At 41.2% G+C, this 18,033-nt stretch overlaps 1 protein-coding gene and 1 pseudogene across 1 annotated transcript; both read right to left on the reverse strand.

Moving 5' to 3' along the window:
• Positions 1 to 3,658: 3,658 nt before the first annotated feature.
• Positions 3,659 to 7,277, reverse strand: LOC141016606 (aquaporin-1-like; annotated as a pseudogene).
• Positions 7,278 to 14,741: 7,464 nt separating this feature from the next.
• On the reverse strand, positions 14,742 to 17,224 carry LOC141016822 (aquaporin-1-like). The gene is made up of 4 exons (XM_073491373.1): positions 16,753 to 17,224; positions 15,924 to 16,085; positions 15,608 to 15,688; positions 14,742 to 15,320 (listed from the first exon to the last, which is right to left on the reverse strand). Exons 1-4 carry the CDS (start codon positions 17,191 to 17,193, stop codon positions 15,141 to 15,143), a joined length of 864 nt encoding a protein of 287 aa, XP_073347474.1. The 5' UTR covers positions 17,194 to 17,224; the 3' UTR covers positions 14,742 to 15,140.
• Positions 17,225 to 18,033: the final 809 nt, after the last annotated feature.

Consider the following 18,033-nt stretch of genomic DNA (forward strand, 5'->3'; position numbering starts at 1 on the left):
ATTCCCAATTGTTTATTTTGTCTAGATAAAGAGAATGAGAGGAGCACTGAACACTCTCCCATGCCAACTCAGGGAATAATCAAGCTCAACACGAGAGCCAAATCATTTGATGAAGGACAGTCTCAGACAAAAATGACTGAGGCGCAACAAAAAGGGCATTGTCCATGTTGTTCAGGACAAACTTCAAAACAAGAGACTAAACACAATGCCCTGACCTCCGAGGTTAAGCACACAAAGGAAGGAGATTTTAGATTGGCCGCCGTCACATGACCGGCCTCTGAAATTCCACCATAAAAAATCATGTGAAGAAGCGTCGGGTCGTATAAGTGAGATAAACCCATCAGCACGGCGATCCTTCATTGATAAATTTAAACACACAGTGCACCTCAGTGGGTTTATGAGGAACCAAGCTGACAGAGTTGTGGTAACATATACCAGAGCACAGCAATATTCCTCCTTGAAGGGAGGAAAGACATAAAGAATGATCTATATACTAATGTAGATAAATATTTTCATTCTAAATATTCCAGCAATTGCAATTAAATACAATGAAATATGTTGATTTATTCAGGCTGTGCAGGTCGTTTAACCAAAGTTTGTGTTATACATCAGTGATTTCCCATCACCTGCCTAGCTGTGTTGCAATAAATGGAACAACCTAGGCACGACAATAAAACAATATGTACACCTTTATTTCCACACGGGACATCGTAAAATTATTTGGGACACAGACATTTTGTTAATGATCATCTCACACTGAGCAGGATAATGGGAATGCTCAGCAAGGGGATGTGCATCCAACCACGGCGGTCATCCTGCCCCATGATTGGTGCTTAAGCTAACAATAACCTGCATTAAATGACCTTGGCTAGATTGCCCTCAGACCGCAGGGTTTCTACTGAGAAATGTTGGGCTGTGGAGTTTAAAGTCACTCAATGGTTTTTCAATGATTAGCCCAGGGTGTGGGGATCATCAAATACCCATGAGCCATAAAACGGGATGTGAGAGGGGCCGTGTGCGTAGATGGAGAACAGACATTCTTGTGTCACAGCCAAACAGGAAACCTCCATGATGGTCACGTCTTGTCTAATCATGCCGTTTCTTATGAAGAATTTAAAGTACTTTTATGTGCAATTACCTGATCCACATCCTCTCGTTGTTTCAGAACAGAGGTTTTTGGGACGGACGCCAAGCACAATGAATAGAATAATACAGTATGTGATATATTATAAAGAAACTAGTGTCAAGGTCAAGCAGATCTAAATATACATTGTGTTATTCTGGTAGCTGCTCAATGTAAATAAGGATATGTTGAACTGTCTTTGAACTTTGCAAATTAGGAAATAGTTTGAGATGAAAACACTGAAAGTGGATGAAAAATAATCTTTATTATAACAATTTATCACACACATGATAAAAGCAACTACAAAAACTCACTACAAAAATAAAAATGTGATCAGTCATATTCAAAGCTCATCTGTAATTCATATGTTGCATGTTTTTCATTGTTTTGGCCACTGACTTGGCCCCTGACTTGGCCCTGGGCTGCTGTCGCCTTCTCTAATCCTGTCATATCCATCGTTTTCATCTTCTGGACCATTAAGCAGGACGTTCCTGCGCGTCCTGAAGTTTTGTGCTCGTGGACACAGAAGGAAATCGTAGATAAGAGCCGCTGCTATGCCGCCACACATGGGCCCCAGCCAGTACAGCTTGAATAAAAGCGAGAGAGATCATTTGTCAACAAAATAAAATGGACAAGAAAATGTATTTTAGAGCAAAGGCTTCAAATTGTTTGCTGACATTACCCAGTGGTTCTCCATTCTGCTACGTATCAGGGCAGGTCCGAAAGAGCGAGCAGGGTTGATACCACATCCAGTGAAACTGATCTGTAGATGGGAAAAGTCAGTTACTCAGCAAGTTATATTAATGAATTCATATCAGTAGTTTGAGTATATGCAGTATGAATGTACCAATTAACCCTTTCATGCATGGTGTTGTGGAGGACAGCTATTTGGAAGCCATTTTTGACCATTTAGGCTGGAGTACCATGTCCCAGCCACCCGAGTCCAAATAAATAATAACAGTTTTGAGATATGACATAATAGATTTAAAAGTCCCTCTAGAATAACTGTTAAATCCTACTATTTTCAGAAAACTAGGCAGCTAAAAATATTTTTTTCACGGCTACATAAGTTGTTAAAAATGCATTAAACCAGATTGTAATTAGAATTTATTGTACTTTATTTTTTCTGTGACTGAAAATATATCCGTCCACTCCAGTAGAGATTATGTACCAACAGGTATATTCTTCTTCTTGAGATCTGCCTTATGTCTTATTTTAAATTATGATATAATTTAATAATTTAATTAACATCAAATATTAGATAGTCTTAAGATCTAAATATAGATCCAGTAGGCAGAATATAGGGTTACGGTTAGTGGATAGATATTTTCAGTCACAAAAAAATAGCTTTACAAGAAAAATAATACAAAAATGTCTTTACCATTCTGGTTTCCTGAGAATTAAAAAGGTTTTGAAAGTTATTCCTGAATAATTTTTTCATACCAGTGATGTATGGTTTACACTGCAGTGGACATTTAACTCCTTCAAAATAACAAATAAAATGGTATCGTCGTGATTTTTCACTTGTAACAGTAAAACCAAGCATTAAAAAATATTACATTGTGATTGAATAATTATTGCATGAAAGGGTTAATTGCGCATGTCATTCCTGCACTCAGAAGGTCACCTTACAATATAACATTTTTATTTTATCAAAAATAAATGAATATTTTAAACCATTTTAACAGTGTAACCTGAATATCACCATTTTTCTTTTAAATTAAAAGTTGTTTATGTTGATGGCCTAACTGTGACCACTGTTCCTGTTTGTGATGCAGTTTTCGCATTTTGACATGTGACTTTAAAAAACCTTATTCATTCAATAAGTTAGTCTTGGCAGCAGGCAGCGCCCAACCCACTTGTTCCTCGGAAAGCTGCGTGATGTTGCCAGGAAAATGCACTTACAGAAATTTGACACGTGCTGCCGATTTGTATTCAACTTAATGCGCCGCTGTAGCCGCTTTTGCAATTGTGATTTGCTGCGCCCGCTTCCTGAACTACTGGCATGTCAGCCACACACCCTGAAAAATTATGCAACAAGAGTAAAGTCTTGAATCATGACAATTCCTGTGCAACACAGGGAAACTGTATTGTCAAAAGAGGAACAGTGGTCTCAAGTAGACCCTTACCAACACTGTTTGAGTGAGTGAGTGAACAGGAAATCTGCCCCACACCACTGCAAATGGCCTCAAAAAGCATCAACACCTGTCGGTCCTCAGAGAAATTGAACAAAAATCGTTAGCAAATTGCTGTGACTGCATAGCTTTTTTCTCCCACCTTCTATCATTTAAATGAAACCTTGTCCACCCCTACAGTACTTAGCTGAAGAGGCAACTTTCTCCACTGAGAGTCTCCTTTATAACATACATTTGTGCCCTGAAAGGATTTCACTCTGCTCTGCTCAACTGGTCCAAATTGCTGTAAAATCCAAGCAGAAAACGTCAGGATTGGGATTCACTTACAGCTGCAAGGTGCCCGAGCCCCACAGACAGCCCAATAGCCAGCGGTGCAGAACCTTTGACATCACTCCGTCGCTTGTCGGTCACTGCTATCACACACAGGACCAGCTGGAGGGTTGCAAGGAACTCGATGATGAAGCCTTGCGCTTTGGTGACTTTGTTTAGCTGTGAAAGACAATGAGAAAAAAACACAGCTAAATGCAAAAAGTTAGAATCAATGCTGTGGTGTATATTACATGACACAGTTTTCGAAATCACAATAAATTAAAGTCAAAAAACAGACATTAAAAACGACCTCTTGCCTTGTTAACACCGAGGGAATTACTGTTTCCGGTTCCGTTCACAATAGCACTAGCTGCAACTGCCCCGAGCATCTGAGCCAAGATGTAGCAGACACATCTGAGTGCACTGATCTGGCAGCTCACCAGTAGCCCCAGCGAGACTGCAGGATTTAAGTGCGCCCCGCTGACGTGCCCCAAACTCTGAACCAGTGTGGCGATGGCCAGCGCGAAGGCCAGCGAGACCTTCAGCTCCTGAGCAATGCTCTCCTTATCGTTTCCAATGATAGCAGTTAAACCCACGAATATGAACAGCAACATGCCGACAAATTCTGCAGCCACTGCCCTCCAAAACTCCCAGCTTTTTATTTCTGTCATCTCTGCGTCGAATGTGTTTGGTGTGTCAAACCAACATGTGTGAGCTTCTGTATTTATAGTGAGGAGGTTTGTGGGCAGAGGGGAGGGCAAAAAAAGAGATGAACCAGGAAAAAGATGACTTCAGGTTACACATTTGAGCATCAGAGAGAAGCTCCTTGCGTTTGAAAAAATATTTTATTGGATACAAATAAGCATTACACAGTAGTGATTTCCACCAGACTACCTCCTTGACCATCCATCTTTGACATCCTCGAGGAGGGGCTCACGAATTTCAACCTCCGTTGTCGAGCCACAGCAGAACAGGACTCGTGCTTGTTCGCCCAAGGGCTCATCTCTGGGCACCAGCAGAGAATAATACAGAAGAGCTGCCACCACACCGCCACTCATTGGTCCTGCCCAGTACACCTGAAAAACAAAAGAACATCTGTTTCTGTTTCAATAGAAATGACTCACGAGTGGAACACTTGCAAAATATCAGATTTACAGCTCTGCAATACATACCCAATGATCATCAAAAGACTTCTGTATGATTGCAGGACCAAGGGATCGAGCTGGGTTGATACCACATCCTGTGTAGCTGATCTGTAAACCATATCAGAGGAAACCACCACTTGCTTCTCTGGCCGTACATCAGCAGATTACACGCAAGCCGGATTTATAGCCAGTTCATCCTACGCCAATCCATTGTATCAGACGGAGAAACCATCTACCAAATTAATGAGAGGAAATGTTTTGATATATACTCACTCCAGCAAGGTGTCCCAGCCCCACAGACAATCCGATTGCCAGAGGTCCAAATCCGCCCACATCACGTCTTTTGTCGGTGACTGCCAGCACACACAGGACGAGCTGGAGGGTGAGCAGGACTTCTACAGTAAATCCTTGACGTGGGGTAATTCCATTCAGCTGCAATACGAGAAAACGCTTCAGTTTACACCCCGCCTCTTTCCTGCCTCTATGGATATACAACTAAAGGGTAACTCCACCAATCTTTCATATTAAAAGTAGTGTAAAGCCTTTTGTGGCTGCATGTAATCTGATAAATTGCGTCCAGTGATGTCACTCAGTCGCTAAGTTGTATTGTGGGTAATGTAGGTGCCAGGTTTTTAAAAGCAGCCCAGTGGCTAGACCAGTGGGTCTAGCATTGCACTCCTATAAACACTGTTTGATGATTTGTTTAAAAAAATTGTCCATAAAGAGTCAAAGATATTACCTTTTTTTATTCGATGCTGTCCTTTTCAAATCCTGGTGCACTACATTACCCATAATGCAACTTAGTCACGGGGGCAATCAGATTACATGCAGCTTCCTCTGGAGCCACAACACGTTCCCCCACACATGCAGTAACTCCCCAAGACCTATAAACATACTTACATTTAAAAAAAGGTGCAATATGAAGGAATTGGCCAACTGTTAAATTCATACTCAAATTGAATAAGGGGCAACATATCGCCAGAGTAACTGCTAACTTCTGCTGCTGTAGCTGCCTTCAGCTAGTTAGCATAGTTAGCTGTGGAGCTAGCAGTTTGGACTGGTAGCCCAGGGACTAGGGTTCCGGTTACACCACTGGCACAGAAGCCACGGGCTGGGGCTCGCTGGTTAACATGCTAACTTCAGCAGATATCTCTGAAACACAATACTGTGATTTATTCAGTTTCTGTTGATAATTTTAGTTAATTCTTTTTAGGTTTTAACTATCCTAGTTGATTACTTACATTGAGAAAATTATTTTTTGTACTACACGTTTTCTGAAATGTTATGTTCAAATATGCAAATGATGCTTTATCTTATTCAAAGTGCACCAGTTTGAAAACACTTCTAAACATTTGATGAAGCCAGGCTCAAAATTGTTGATGGATTAGAGTCAAAAGGTTTTTTGGATCTCTCTTTTCATCACTCCATAAATAAAATAAAGGAAATACTGTCAACAGGCCATAAAAATGAATTAAATAAATAAGATTAGATTAGATAAATCCGGCTATGGATGATATATGAACAAACCCCTCTGTAAAAACCTTCAGAATATAGATACATAAGTAAAGCTGGAAAGTTTGGTGTATGTTAGTGCCACTAATGTGGAGATTTCTGGGTTAGTTTAAGTGAAAAAAAGCCTCTTTTTGAGAAAAAGGCCTGAGAAATCTGAACTAAATAAACACTTTAATGTGTATTTTGGATATTTTCTTTCCACTAGTCTGAAGAAGACATGTCATGGAGGCTTACTAGCCTGAAGTCTCAAAATTAACCAGTGCATGATTTCACCTGTAGTGTCTCCCCTTGGTATTTAGCTGCCTGTCTCATTCAGCCCTTAACAAATTACTGCAGTGGACGGCACAAGCTTTCATCCTGTAAAGGCCTTCCTTTGTTGCACGGCAGCTACAAACCATGATAATGAAAATTTGACATTTAAATTAAACAACATCACCAGCAGTTAGTAAGTGTGGACGTCTTCGAGATTACAGCACAAAACTTTGAGTGTCTGACTTCCACGAGGAAACTAGATCAGGCCGGAGGCAATTCCCCAAATGCCACTCAACACTGAGCAGAACATGTCATTCATTAAGGGGAGGATAAGAGGAAAATTGGAAACACATGGATTCCACCTTACCTTGTTAACACCGAGTGAATGTGTGCTTTCTGGTCTGATACCATACACAATGGCACTGCAATGAGGAGGCTCATGTGGCAGCTGGCCAGGAGGCCCATGGTGATGGCAGGATTCAGATGGGCACCGCTAATGTGACCTATACACTGGGCTAATGTGGCAACGGCCAAGCCAAAGGCAAATGCCACTTTGATCTCCTGGTCAGGGTGGGAATTATTTCGGTCTCCTATTGCAGCCGACAGGCCGGTGAAGACAAGGATGATCATTCCCAGGCACTCGGCCAGCACTGCCCTCCAAAATGCCCACGTTTTTATTTCTGACATGGCTGCTCACACAAACAAACAGGTATTTGGGCAGTTTTTGAGAGGGCTGTGGCACAGGCAGAGGTTTGGTTCCACTAGCAGCCCAATTAAAAACAAAAACAAAACATGAGTGAGGTTCACCAGCATTCATCAAGTGTGTGGCTGTAAAGAATCAGGCCTAATTACAAACAGCTGAGAGATGTGCATTTCAACCAGTGAGAGTGACCTCCACGTCTCCTGCTCTGTTCAGTACTTTTCCAGTTTAACAGAAGGCGGTGCTGCTTTTATACTATTATTCATGACTCATTAAAGACTGCACCGAACGAATGAACGAATGATGTAGAAGACCTGTTCGAATAAAGAATATGTTTAATTCTTTTTTGGATTGAAAAGAAAGAGTTTTTGTGCCTTTGTAGTAAAAAATAACACATGCAGCCATCAGCAGTTTCCATGTATAATTAAATCCACGCTCAAGCTAATTGTCAAATATTAAAATAGGCCATCCTTCAAAATGATCCGATTTTGCGAAAAAGTAATGCATCTTAATATTATGGAATGAATTTTCATGAGCTGTTAAGTGTGTGAAGGACCTTCGTCAGATGAGTGAAGGACACTCACTACCCCATTACTTTTTGCAGGTCTTTGTAAATGGCATCCCTATCTTTCCATCTTCTTATTCTATTCTGAGCATGTGTCATGCAGGACCCGGCTGCATTGAAGTTAACATCAGTCATACGCCGCTGTGAAGGAAATGGGACCTTTTGAATGCACGGCAAGGAAACCAGCCTCCCATTCTGCTCTTCTGTGTGAATGGACTGACAGGTTAAAAGGTCACGCTGCTTCTTGTCTTCTTGTCAGTAGAGAAATCAAAGCACCACTTTTGACTCAGGCAACAATACTCCACCCGAAAAGAAGAATGCACTATTCTTTTCCCATAAATGTAGCTTTTCTTGCATGTTTTGCCAATTATTTCTTGATTTTGTGAATTTAAATCAAATAGTTGTTTCCATCTTCTGTGTGAGATTTATCAGACTGTCACTGGATGGGAGAGGAGTGTCGTAATGAACTGCGCATCATAAAGTAAATGTGACAGGAGAGTGGGGAGATAATCATGGAGAGCTGACAGGAAGGACGAAAGTTATGCCTTCTAACCCTGTGAGCAGGAGCAGCTTGCCAACTCTCCACTGAAACTGTCAACAAACATGTCATTCATTGAAAAATCTCCTCTTTTTCTTTTGGTACGTGCATATCTGATACTGTCTTACTCGGCTGTAAAGTTATATGATAAGCCTCACTCCCACTCCTGCATCCAGCTGTAGGCTCTGAGTCTTCAGGGAGGGGAAGCTGTCATCTTTCCCCCCCGCTCCCTGCTGTGCTAAGATTGGAGTTTCCTTGTGGGGGATGAAAAGGTCAGAGCCTACACACCAAATGTAAACTTAACATATTGTACATTCATGTAATAATCTATTCCATATGAGTTGGCTGACTGAGGTATAGAAAAAACCTATAGCTCTACTTTTTTAGTCATGAATTGTTGTCCTTTTTTGCTGGATTCAGTTGAAATTTGTCTTGAGCATCCAAGAACCCTGGGGTTGCTATTCATTTAAATTGTTGCAGAATGTTTACAGAAAACTAATCAACAACCATACGTTTTTCAAGCCAAACGACAAAGCTGTCGCTAGTTTTCACTTTCTTGCATTCAATTTGTAATTCTGTGTGGTAATATTTTTTCAGCACATCCAGACATTGTTTGGTCCTGAACAAAAGACTGACTGCCACAGATCTTGTTAAATATAGCGTTGGAGCTGAAAAGAAACAAAACATTATTAGGATATTTTGATATTTCTTTTGTATATTTTCCCAAGAAAGGATTATTTTCCTTTGACAAAAGATGTGTCAAAGATGCTCTATTGCTCCTTCAAAATTTGATATTTTGGTTGAGTCGACATGGAAATACTCCAAAGTATAATTATCACATCAGCCACCAGATCAGTACACAGCAGCATCGGCTCATCTGTCAGCAGTATTGACGACATTCTCAACATCACATTTTCTTTTGTGTTTTTTGTACAGAAATGTACCTGGCAGACGTACAAATGACCTATAAAATGCTGAATAATGTTAAAATGCTGCAAAATTCGGTTCAGTTCTGATTTGCCATTACAAATGACTGAAGCTGACAATTTAATTCAAGTGAAATTTCTTAATTAGCAAATTACAATATAAGGCTATTGACAAAAGACAATGTGTGCACATGTTGAGGCCTGTGATATTAGTATATATATTAATAATCACAAGCAAGTAATGTTTGACTTTTTTACCAGTTTGTCAACAGTCCTAAACCAACGTTTACATGTTACCCTCTTCCATTCCAATCATCTTTGGGGTTAAATGACATACCCAAATTAAAATGGCTGAACCAATCTGATTACATACATGGATGAGGTGTTGCCAGAAAGAAATCTACGGTGGCCCTGAGGGTCAAGACACAACACGTGACAGAAAACACAACAACATTTCAGATTACAGAAAAGTTTAGGGAACAATTCTTGGTTGTGATTGGACAGAACCCAAGTCCCTATAAATAGTTCAGTTTCATGTCCTGTTTGTATTGTATGTGTACTATAAATGCTTTTGTGTGATCTGACATGGCGATTTTTCTGCCTAAATGTTGTTGTGTTTGGACTCTCCGGGCCACCGTAGGAACACCCAAAACCCCCCTTTTTGTGAAACTATCTAGGCGATACAGAATCGGATTAGGATTGGCCACTGCACTGCATTTTATTTTCATGCAAGGCTGAAGTTGGTCTGAATGTGTGTTAAATACATATTTGAAACCCACCAATGAGCCAGTGGGTGGATTCATCTTTAAATGGTTAAATTCATTCCGCCTCAACCACTTGCGTTAACAGTGTTGTGCAGTTGGTGTCCTGCTGGCATATGACCCGACATACTGTGGTGGTGAACCGGAAACGTGATTGAACTCACTGTCGTTGGTCAACCAGGTGTTGCAAAGAGTTTAATGGCCAACACTCTCTCACTTCCAACTCGTCAAATACAGCAGCTTGGTCAGAGGCCCCTCATCTTCAAAGTAAAGCTTGCTGCCAAACATTTGACATATTATGACTGAGACTGTGACTTTTGGACTATAAATAACGTTAAGAACTGGTCGGGTTTGGTTATGTTTAGGCACCAAAACTACTTGGTTAGGTTTAGGCAAAAAACTGAGAGTAAAAATTATATATCTTTGATCGCCTAAAATAAAAAAAATGTTTTCTGTACAACAAACTGTGTGTGGCTTTATCTATAGGGGTAAAGGAGAGTATGGAGCTGTAATCATACCATCACTGAACTCCTGCCTCAAACGGGTAGAAGATGGCACAAAGTTTTTTTCCATTCTGCAATGATTTTTTTGTTCAGGCAAAGATCCAGGGAGAGCTCCAAAAGGACATTTTTCTAAACACAAACTGTATATCAATGTGCATAACTGTGTAACCACCACTAATGCAAAAATATACCTGTACGTCCCAGTGGAGTGAACTTAAGTAGACTATCAGCTCCTAAAACAGCTGTGATATAAGTAAATCAAGCAAGACAACTTATTTCTAACCATTCGATTGGACAAACGGACGGACGGCTTTCAATGAGCCAATGTTTTCTCTGGTCGAGGACAGTTTTAGAGTGCACAAAAACCTGCTTTGATACTGTGCCAGCGGGGCCACCTCACCCCGTCTGCTTCCCACTCAACCATGATGTCCTCTCCTCGCCCCTGTCTTTCAGATGTAAATAAGACGCAAATGTGACTCATCCCCCAAATCTGGTCTTCTAGAGGCATAAATAACACCAAGATGCAGGTGTTCTGAGAAACCCCCGGGAGGATTTGTTGCTGTGGTCTGTCATGAGAGTTGGACCTCAGACTAACCCAGAGATTATAGGATGAACACAGAGAATTCAACCATGCAGAAATGGAAGCAAGTCAAGTATGTAATCAATATGAATTCTGGTCTGTTAAGCAGAGTGAAATGATACTTTCAACTTCAAAGGTTTTCCCTCACACTAACCTAAAGTCAGTGAAAACATAAATGCGTGATGTGGTGAATAAATTGTAACCACAGAAAAACTGGTCAAAACAGGACAAAGTAAACTGCTTGTCTTCTGCCTATGAAACTCCATTAGTTTACACTTTGTGGATGATCCTTCACTGCTTCTGTTCTGCCCCGGTAGTCTGTTTGAACAGCAAAATATTTCATATCAAAATAGTGAATGCAAAGAGTAATTAGGTCTTGAAAAAATGACGCTGTGGCCTTATGACACACAGTAGGTGGATGAGGAAGGGAGAAGGAAGAGGGAGCAGGTGTGAGAGAAAATACTGTAGATAAAGGGTGGTGTGATGGTTACGCTGACTGATCAACACCCTCAAAAACAACAAGACAAGAGGAATGACTGATTTATACATCCACATGGTGAAAAGCTAGCAGCCTCTGCCCATCCTGTGTGCTCCGGCTAGTTTGTGTAGACCTGTATTCGTCTTTGGCTGATCTCTGTTTTATGGCCTGAATGCCATGAATGGAGGTCTTCCTGCTCACTGACGTAGACCATTTGGTTGCCAGTCTTTACCTGCATGTCTCTGCTGTGTTGAGGGATACTGAGAACTGCTCAAGTAGGTTGAAGTGACATCTTCCTTTTTCTTGGACTATGTATCACAAATGCTCTTATCTTCATTGTCCCCTCAGGCATATATTGAAGACTGCCGTATCAGAAGTCACTGCATGTATTTACGGATATTCAGACTGAAAACAGCCTTGGGGCTGATCTGTAGGGGTACCAAGCTTTGGGTAGTGGAGGACTTAATGGATGAAATATAATCCAGTTTGAGTGACAGACCTGAGCGCTTGAAGGCTTCACAAACATGTTCGACAACTATTTTGTCTTTTGCCATAACAATCTGTGACTTTCACGTTAGAGATCATTCCACCAGGAATGTATGCTTGCCACTGCAGCGCCTTAGTGGATGATGTCACGTAGCAGTCCAGCAAAAGTTGAACCAGTTTGACCTTTTTTGACAAGCCTGAATTTTTTTCATGAAAGGCTGAAGTCACTCTGAATGTGGCCTTAAAACATATTTGAAACCAACCAATGAACGGGCATCCAAAAGGTGTTGCAAAGAGTTTAATGTCCAACACCTTCTCACTTCCAACTCATCAAATACTGCAGCTTTGTCAGTGGTCTTAATCTTCGAACTATGACGCTCTACCTACCCCTCTAGCGTCAGTTTTGCATGTGAAAAACATGGTCAGGTTTAGACATTACCTTATTTACGTACGTTAACTTACATAACATAACTTATAAACAAACACTCTCGACTCTTGGTCACACTTGGTTGGCCAGCCTCAGTCTCTGAGGGGAAGGTCCAATGTGTGACCTCATCACCAATCATCCCCCGACTCAAGCGTCAAACCAGGCTGCTGTATTTGAATGCTGGGAATGAGTAAAAGATGTATGAACCTTTATTCAAGTGCCCTACAAATACTTCTCTGGTCTGGCCTCCAAAAACTACAATAAGGGCTAATGTCTTGCTCTGTAGCTCAAACTATCTAAGCAGAAAAAAACCTTAACCTTTTACCCAAACCAAATCCTGCATGCAGTGGAGGTGCTGACCCCTTGAAAGTCTCCTCTGTGCAGCAATTACATAATTTCACTCGAGAGAACATGTTGCTCTTGGAAGCATAATACCAGCATCCTCTGTCAAAAGATGAGCAATACGCTGCAGGGCCAAGGCCAAAAAGATATCCAGTCTTTCTCAGTCTTTCCCCGCTGGCAAACTGCCCTAAGCTGACCAACCAACCCACAGGGGAGAGCTAGAGAGAGGGCGAGTCAGAAAAATCTCCAGTATGTGCTGTCTCTTGGCTGCTGGGGAGAAACTCTCACCAACCTGGCAACCTGCCCGCTGGATGCTTCACCTGTTGAAAACAGAAGCGAGGGAAGCTTTTCATCACTCAGCAACAACAGCTGACCATGGCAAAAAAAAAAACCCACAAGACTGGAATAAATATATTCAGTTATGAAGAGTCTGGTTCCTGAAGATTTTGAAGGCATATGTTGGATGAGGAATATTTTCAGTTACAGCTCATGCTCATCAGGCCCAAATCAGCAACTCTGACCTTATATATTACAAGTATATTCACATATTTAACTGAAGAGCTGGACTGAATTATGTAAAACAAACATCATCTCACATTTGTGATCTGATTTAATCAACTTTTGACATCAGATAATCTTTCCTTACAGCTCTTGTCTAATCTTTGCATGTGTTTTTAAAGACCAATCAATCAATGTGGGTGAGATAACAGGTTACAGTCTCGTGCTTTCACTTTCATAGTGGGGTGGCCTTCTGTTTACATTTGAATTACAGATGATGTCTTTACTGTGGTAACTAACCACTGACGTGTGCTGTGGTTTCTTCGGTTTTACACACTTAACATTAGTCATTTTTCTGAAATTCCTGTGAGTAAGCCGTCTCTCTCTCTCTCTCTCTCTCTTTCACACACAAACACACATGTTTGTCTTCTGTCAGTGGTTCTGGGTTCTGTGTTTTTGTTGTTTTGTTTTTTTTTGTTAATGCATCATGCATCATCATTGAGCTGCATGTAACTTTCATAACACCCGACAGGTTGGACACCTTACGGATTACTACTTCTTATTTTGTTGAATTGTCTTGCACTGAAAATATACAATAGTGGAAACATAATAACCAAGATGATTTGTCTCAAGTTCTACAGAAATGAGGGCTTGTGCACATTATCAGATAAATCCAAGACTGGATTACCAATTGGGCAAACCTTATAGGCACAAATTCACATTTTCTGCTTTTATTTTGATAGTATAATTGTCATATTATTTGTCACAAATGTTTCTTCTATAACTTTATGATATTTTAACACTTAAGTAGAGGCTTCAAATAAACCCACTGGGATTTCTGCCTCTTCCTGCACTGTATATAAGCTGTTATTCTTGTTACATTGTGAATTTTTTTAATTGGACTAAACAAATAAATAAACTAGGCTAAAACTCAGACCTCTAGGGCCTCCAAAAGCCCAAGGTTTACTGCATGCCAAGTGACTTCTAGTAATTTGATTGCTAAAAGAACAAGATAAAAGACCAATTTTAAACAAGGTGGGTCCTGCATTATTCTGTAAAGTTGATGTGTGCTGAGAGGCCTTGTGTCAAAATCAAGTTTTTCCACAACCTGTGGCCATGGACGTGGAGGCAACAGGGTACATTTACAATAAAAAGAGGACTGGTGTTGGGGCTGGGGCCAGAGGAGGCCCAGCAGCAAAGTTTTGCCCTGGGGCTCCCTAAAAGGTTAATCAGTCCCTGGATTACCTGTACATTTGCATGCAGTCAAAGTTTTACAAAGCTAATAACTATCCAATATGGAAGTGAGTGTTCATTCAACTATTTTTTTAAGAGTTTTGAATTTGTGTAGCTAAGTGGTTTGTGCTGATTCAGTAGAGAGGAGAAAATCTAATCCTTAACATCAAATACCGAGCATTTGTTTTACTTTTATAGCTATGTAACAAGAAAGCACATAGAATGACATCTGTTAACAACAAGTGTTTTATTTACTTAAAAAAGTGAGAGACATTTCAAAAGTGCACACACAATACATTATCCATCAGAAATAAAAAGTGATACAGGCACATAAAGTATACAAAAAATGGCTCATCATAGAATACTGATATGGGACAAAAATTTCAACAAACTTCACTGCCAAGATCTTTACAACCTGGACTTGTTCGCCCGAGCTGCATCGTGTGTGGGGTCAAAAAAAGGAGTGAATTAGAAAGAGACACTAACTGACCCATTACCACAATCCTCATTGGTATTTCACAACAGCACAAAAACACTGACATCTACACTAAATTCAATAGCTTCTTTTTTATTTTTACAGGAGTATAGACATGTACAATGACACTAAGTGGTTATGTCTGTGTGGGACTATTTTGACGTCATCTCCACAGTCGCAGCCTCATTGCCTCCGTTAACGTCGTAGTCACCCACTGGACCGCTGACCAGGACCTTCATGCGCTCGGGGAAGTCATCGAATTTGGGGGACAGCAGGAAATCGTACATGAGAGCTGCTGCTACGCCGCCGCACATCGGCCCCACCCAGTACACCTGCAAATGGATAACTCTGATCAATCTCTGGATGCCGGGTGTAAACCGTCATTATCACAGCAAGAAATAACAAAGATTCCAAGTTCTAAAGGTTTCATCAATTTCATCAATATCTTAGCCTAAAACAATAGGAATCTATAACTGATTAACTGAAGAAGGATTCATGGGTGAAGGAGTCGTCTGTCTGTTATGGAGTTATTGAATTATTTAAGCCTGACATGTAACATGCATGCAGAAAAAATGTGAGGCACGCATAAAGAGCTTGTGTGCCTCTCTGTCTGACTTACCCAGTGGTTCGTGAAATTGTTCAGGATCAAAGCCGGACCAAAGGAGCGAGCGGGATTGATGCCACAGCCTGTGTAGCTGATCTGTAATCAACAACAAAGAGACAACATGAAGAGAATATCTTCAGCTACATGGTCTGGTGGTTTAATAGTGCAGCAGGGGGTGAGGGGCATTAGCTAAAACAATTAAAATGCATGAAATTCTGTCACTCCAAGAGCTCTATCATGTGTGCTGCTTGTTTACATTGTTCACGTGTACCGGGCCTAATCCAAGATAAACATGACACCGTTTCGGGTACGGTTGTGAGGTGCATCTTACCGCTGCCAAGTGTCCCAAGCAGACTGAGAGGCCAATGGCCAAGGGTGCTGAGCCGGTGACATCACGCCGCCTTTTATCAGTGACTGCAATGACACACAGCACTAGCTGGAAGGTTGCCAGGAGCTCGATGCCCACGCCTTGGCTGGGAGTGACACCAGCGAGCTGTGAGAGTTAGAGAGGAATCCAAAACAACAACAGTTTGTCAGTCTGCGTCGGTTAGACGGATAGTTTCCCATCACGGCCACTTCCCATGTAGCCGCAGCTGGCATCGCCTTGGAAGTCTGACAGCTTTTTAGTGCCACATTGCTTATTCATTTTTTTTTATTTGTGGGAAACCTGATTGTTGTTATTCGGTGTAATTTAGCTGTGGTACCCGACAGGGCAGTACTGTTTCTCTAAAATGAGCTTGACACTCACATGCTGTTTGGTTAGAAGACAGCTGATGTTACACATTACAGAGAACCAAGGGAAAATGTTGCATTTTGAAGGTTTTTAGTATATAAATTTACCAAGAGAGCTGAGGAGAAATGTCAAGGAGATGCATATTTTTTGCAGGTTCTTTCAGCTGTTCCAGTGTGCAGTGTGCTTTAATCATGTGTCATCACTTTTCAATAATAAGCAATGACAGAGTGTCCAAAGAAAAATACAAACAGTGCCAAATAAAGTGCCTACATCCTCGCTGAAGTCTCAGTTTTTACTGACAGGTCAACTTTACTCTTAAAACATACAGTTGCATCACATTTCCTAGTAGTGAAGGATGTTTTAAAGCTCTACATTTTAGATCATCAGATGCTCTGTCAACAACAGTAATATAAAATGTTTTACTTACAGCGTTGAGCCCCAGTCCATCAGTGTTACTTGGACGTGTTCCATACACAATGCCACTTGCCAGGGCTGAACCCAGCATCTGGGCCACAATGTACATGACCGCCTTGAACACGCTGATCTGGCAGCTGGCGAGCATCCCGAGGGTGACTGCAGGATTCAGGTGGGCTCCGCTGATGTGGCCTAAACTCTGAGCCAACGTGGCGATTGCCAGTCCGAAGGCCAGTGACACCTTCACTTCCTGGTCTGGGTTGGTGTTGTTGGAGTTCCCAATAGCTGTGGAGATGCTGAGGAAAATGAAAAGGGTCATGCCAACCAGTTCTGCCAGAACGGCCCTCCAGAAGTCCTTGCTCTTGAACTCTCTCATGGTGGTGGCAGTGTTGCTGTCCGGCTGTGGGTTTGAGCTCTGGAAAGTGTACTCACAAACAACGGCGACAGGCTGCATATATAAGGCCTGAGCTGATAATGGTCAGTGGGCGGGCTTTAAAAAAACTGAAAGAGAGGGCCACACTGAATTAATGAGAAATCCAAAAGACTGGTCTCTCACTTCCCTCCCTCTGCTCCCTCACCCTCCTTCCTCCTCTCTCTGTCCTCCGGCCCCTCTCCCGGCACCTCCCTGCGCACCGCTCTCTGCTCTTTGGACTTTTGTCAGTAAAAGAACTTGGTCCTGAAATAGCTGTATCCAAAGGTACATCTTTCACTCACACAAGCATGTGCAGTTTTACTACAGAGCTCCTAAATGTGAGTTTTCAGTTGAAAATTGTTTTGCATTAAAACCAGATGAATTCTAAGTATTTTTAAATGTAATTTGTCTTATTTATATTTGAAAAACAACAACAACAACAACTTTCTTAATGTGTCTTGTGCTACTTTGGACTTAATCGCACCATGGATGACTGACAGCACATAGGAGAGAGCCAGAGGGAGGCCAGGCAACTCCCAAATAGTCATTTCAGGTCTCACCCTTCCCTCCCCAAAGGTTTTCAAGCTTTTACAAGACCACCCAAATGACAGCTCACATGCCAGCTCTGAGACACTTAGAGACAGAGAAATAGAATAAAAACAAAAGTTGGGAGAAAAAAAGCATTTTTTTCTCTTGTCGGTGTTGCAAAACCAAATAAAAACAATCCTCTTAAAAAAAAAGGATTAAATTTGTGACTTTCAAAACAAGCAGGACTGATTTTAGGCGACTGATTTCTCAAACAAAAATCCAAATATGTAGCATGTCGCAACTCATTAACTGGAAGGGTGTTTTGCGAAATAATTTTTAGACGTTTTGAAGAGT

The sequence above is a fragment of the Pagrus major genome, chromosome 21, assembly GCF_040436345.1.
Source record: "Pagrus major chromosome 21, Pma_NU_1.0".
NCBI classification, from domain to species: domain Eukaryota; kingdom Metazoa; phylum Chordata; class Actinopteri; order Spariformes; family Sparidae; genus Pagrus; species Pagrus major.

Excerpts from the sequence above, each read along its gene's own strand:
- LOC141016822 (XM_073491373.1), bottom strand. The coding sequence starts at position 17,193 with ATGCAGCCTGTCGCCGTTGTTTGTGAGTACACTTTCCAGAGCTCAAAC. Across the intron at positions 16,086-16,752 it reads ATGGACTGGGGCTCAACGCT|CTCGCTGGTGTCACTCCCAG; the intron begins GTAAGTAAAACA and ends TAACTCTCACAG. Across the intron at positions 15,689-15,923 it reads GCTTGGGACACTTGGCAGCG|ATCAGCTACACAGGCTGTGG; the intron begins GTAAGATGCACC and ends TGTTGATTACAG.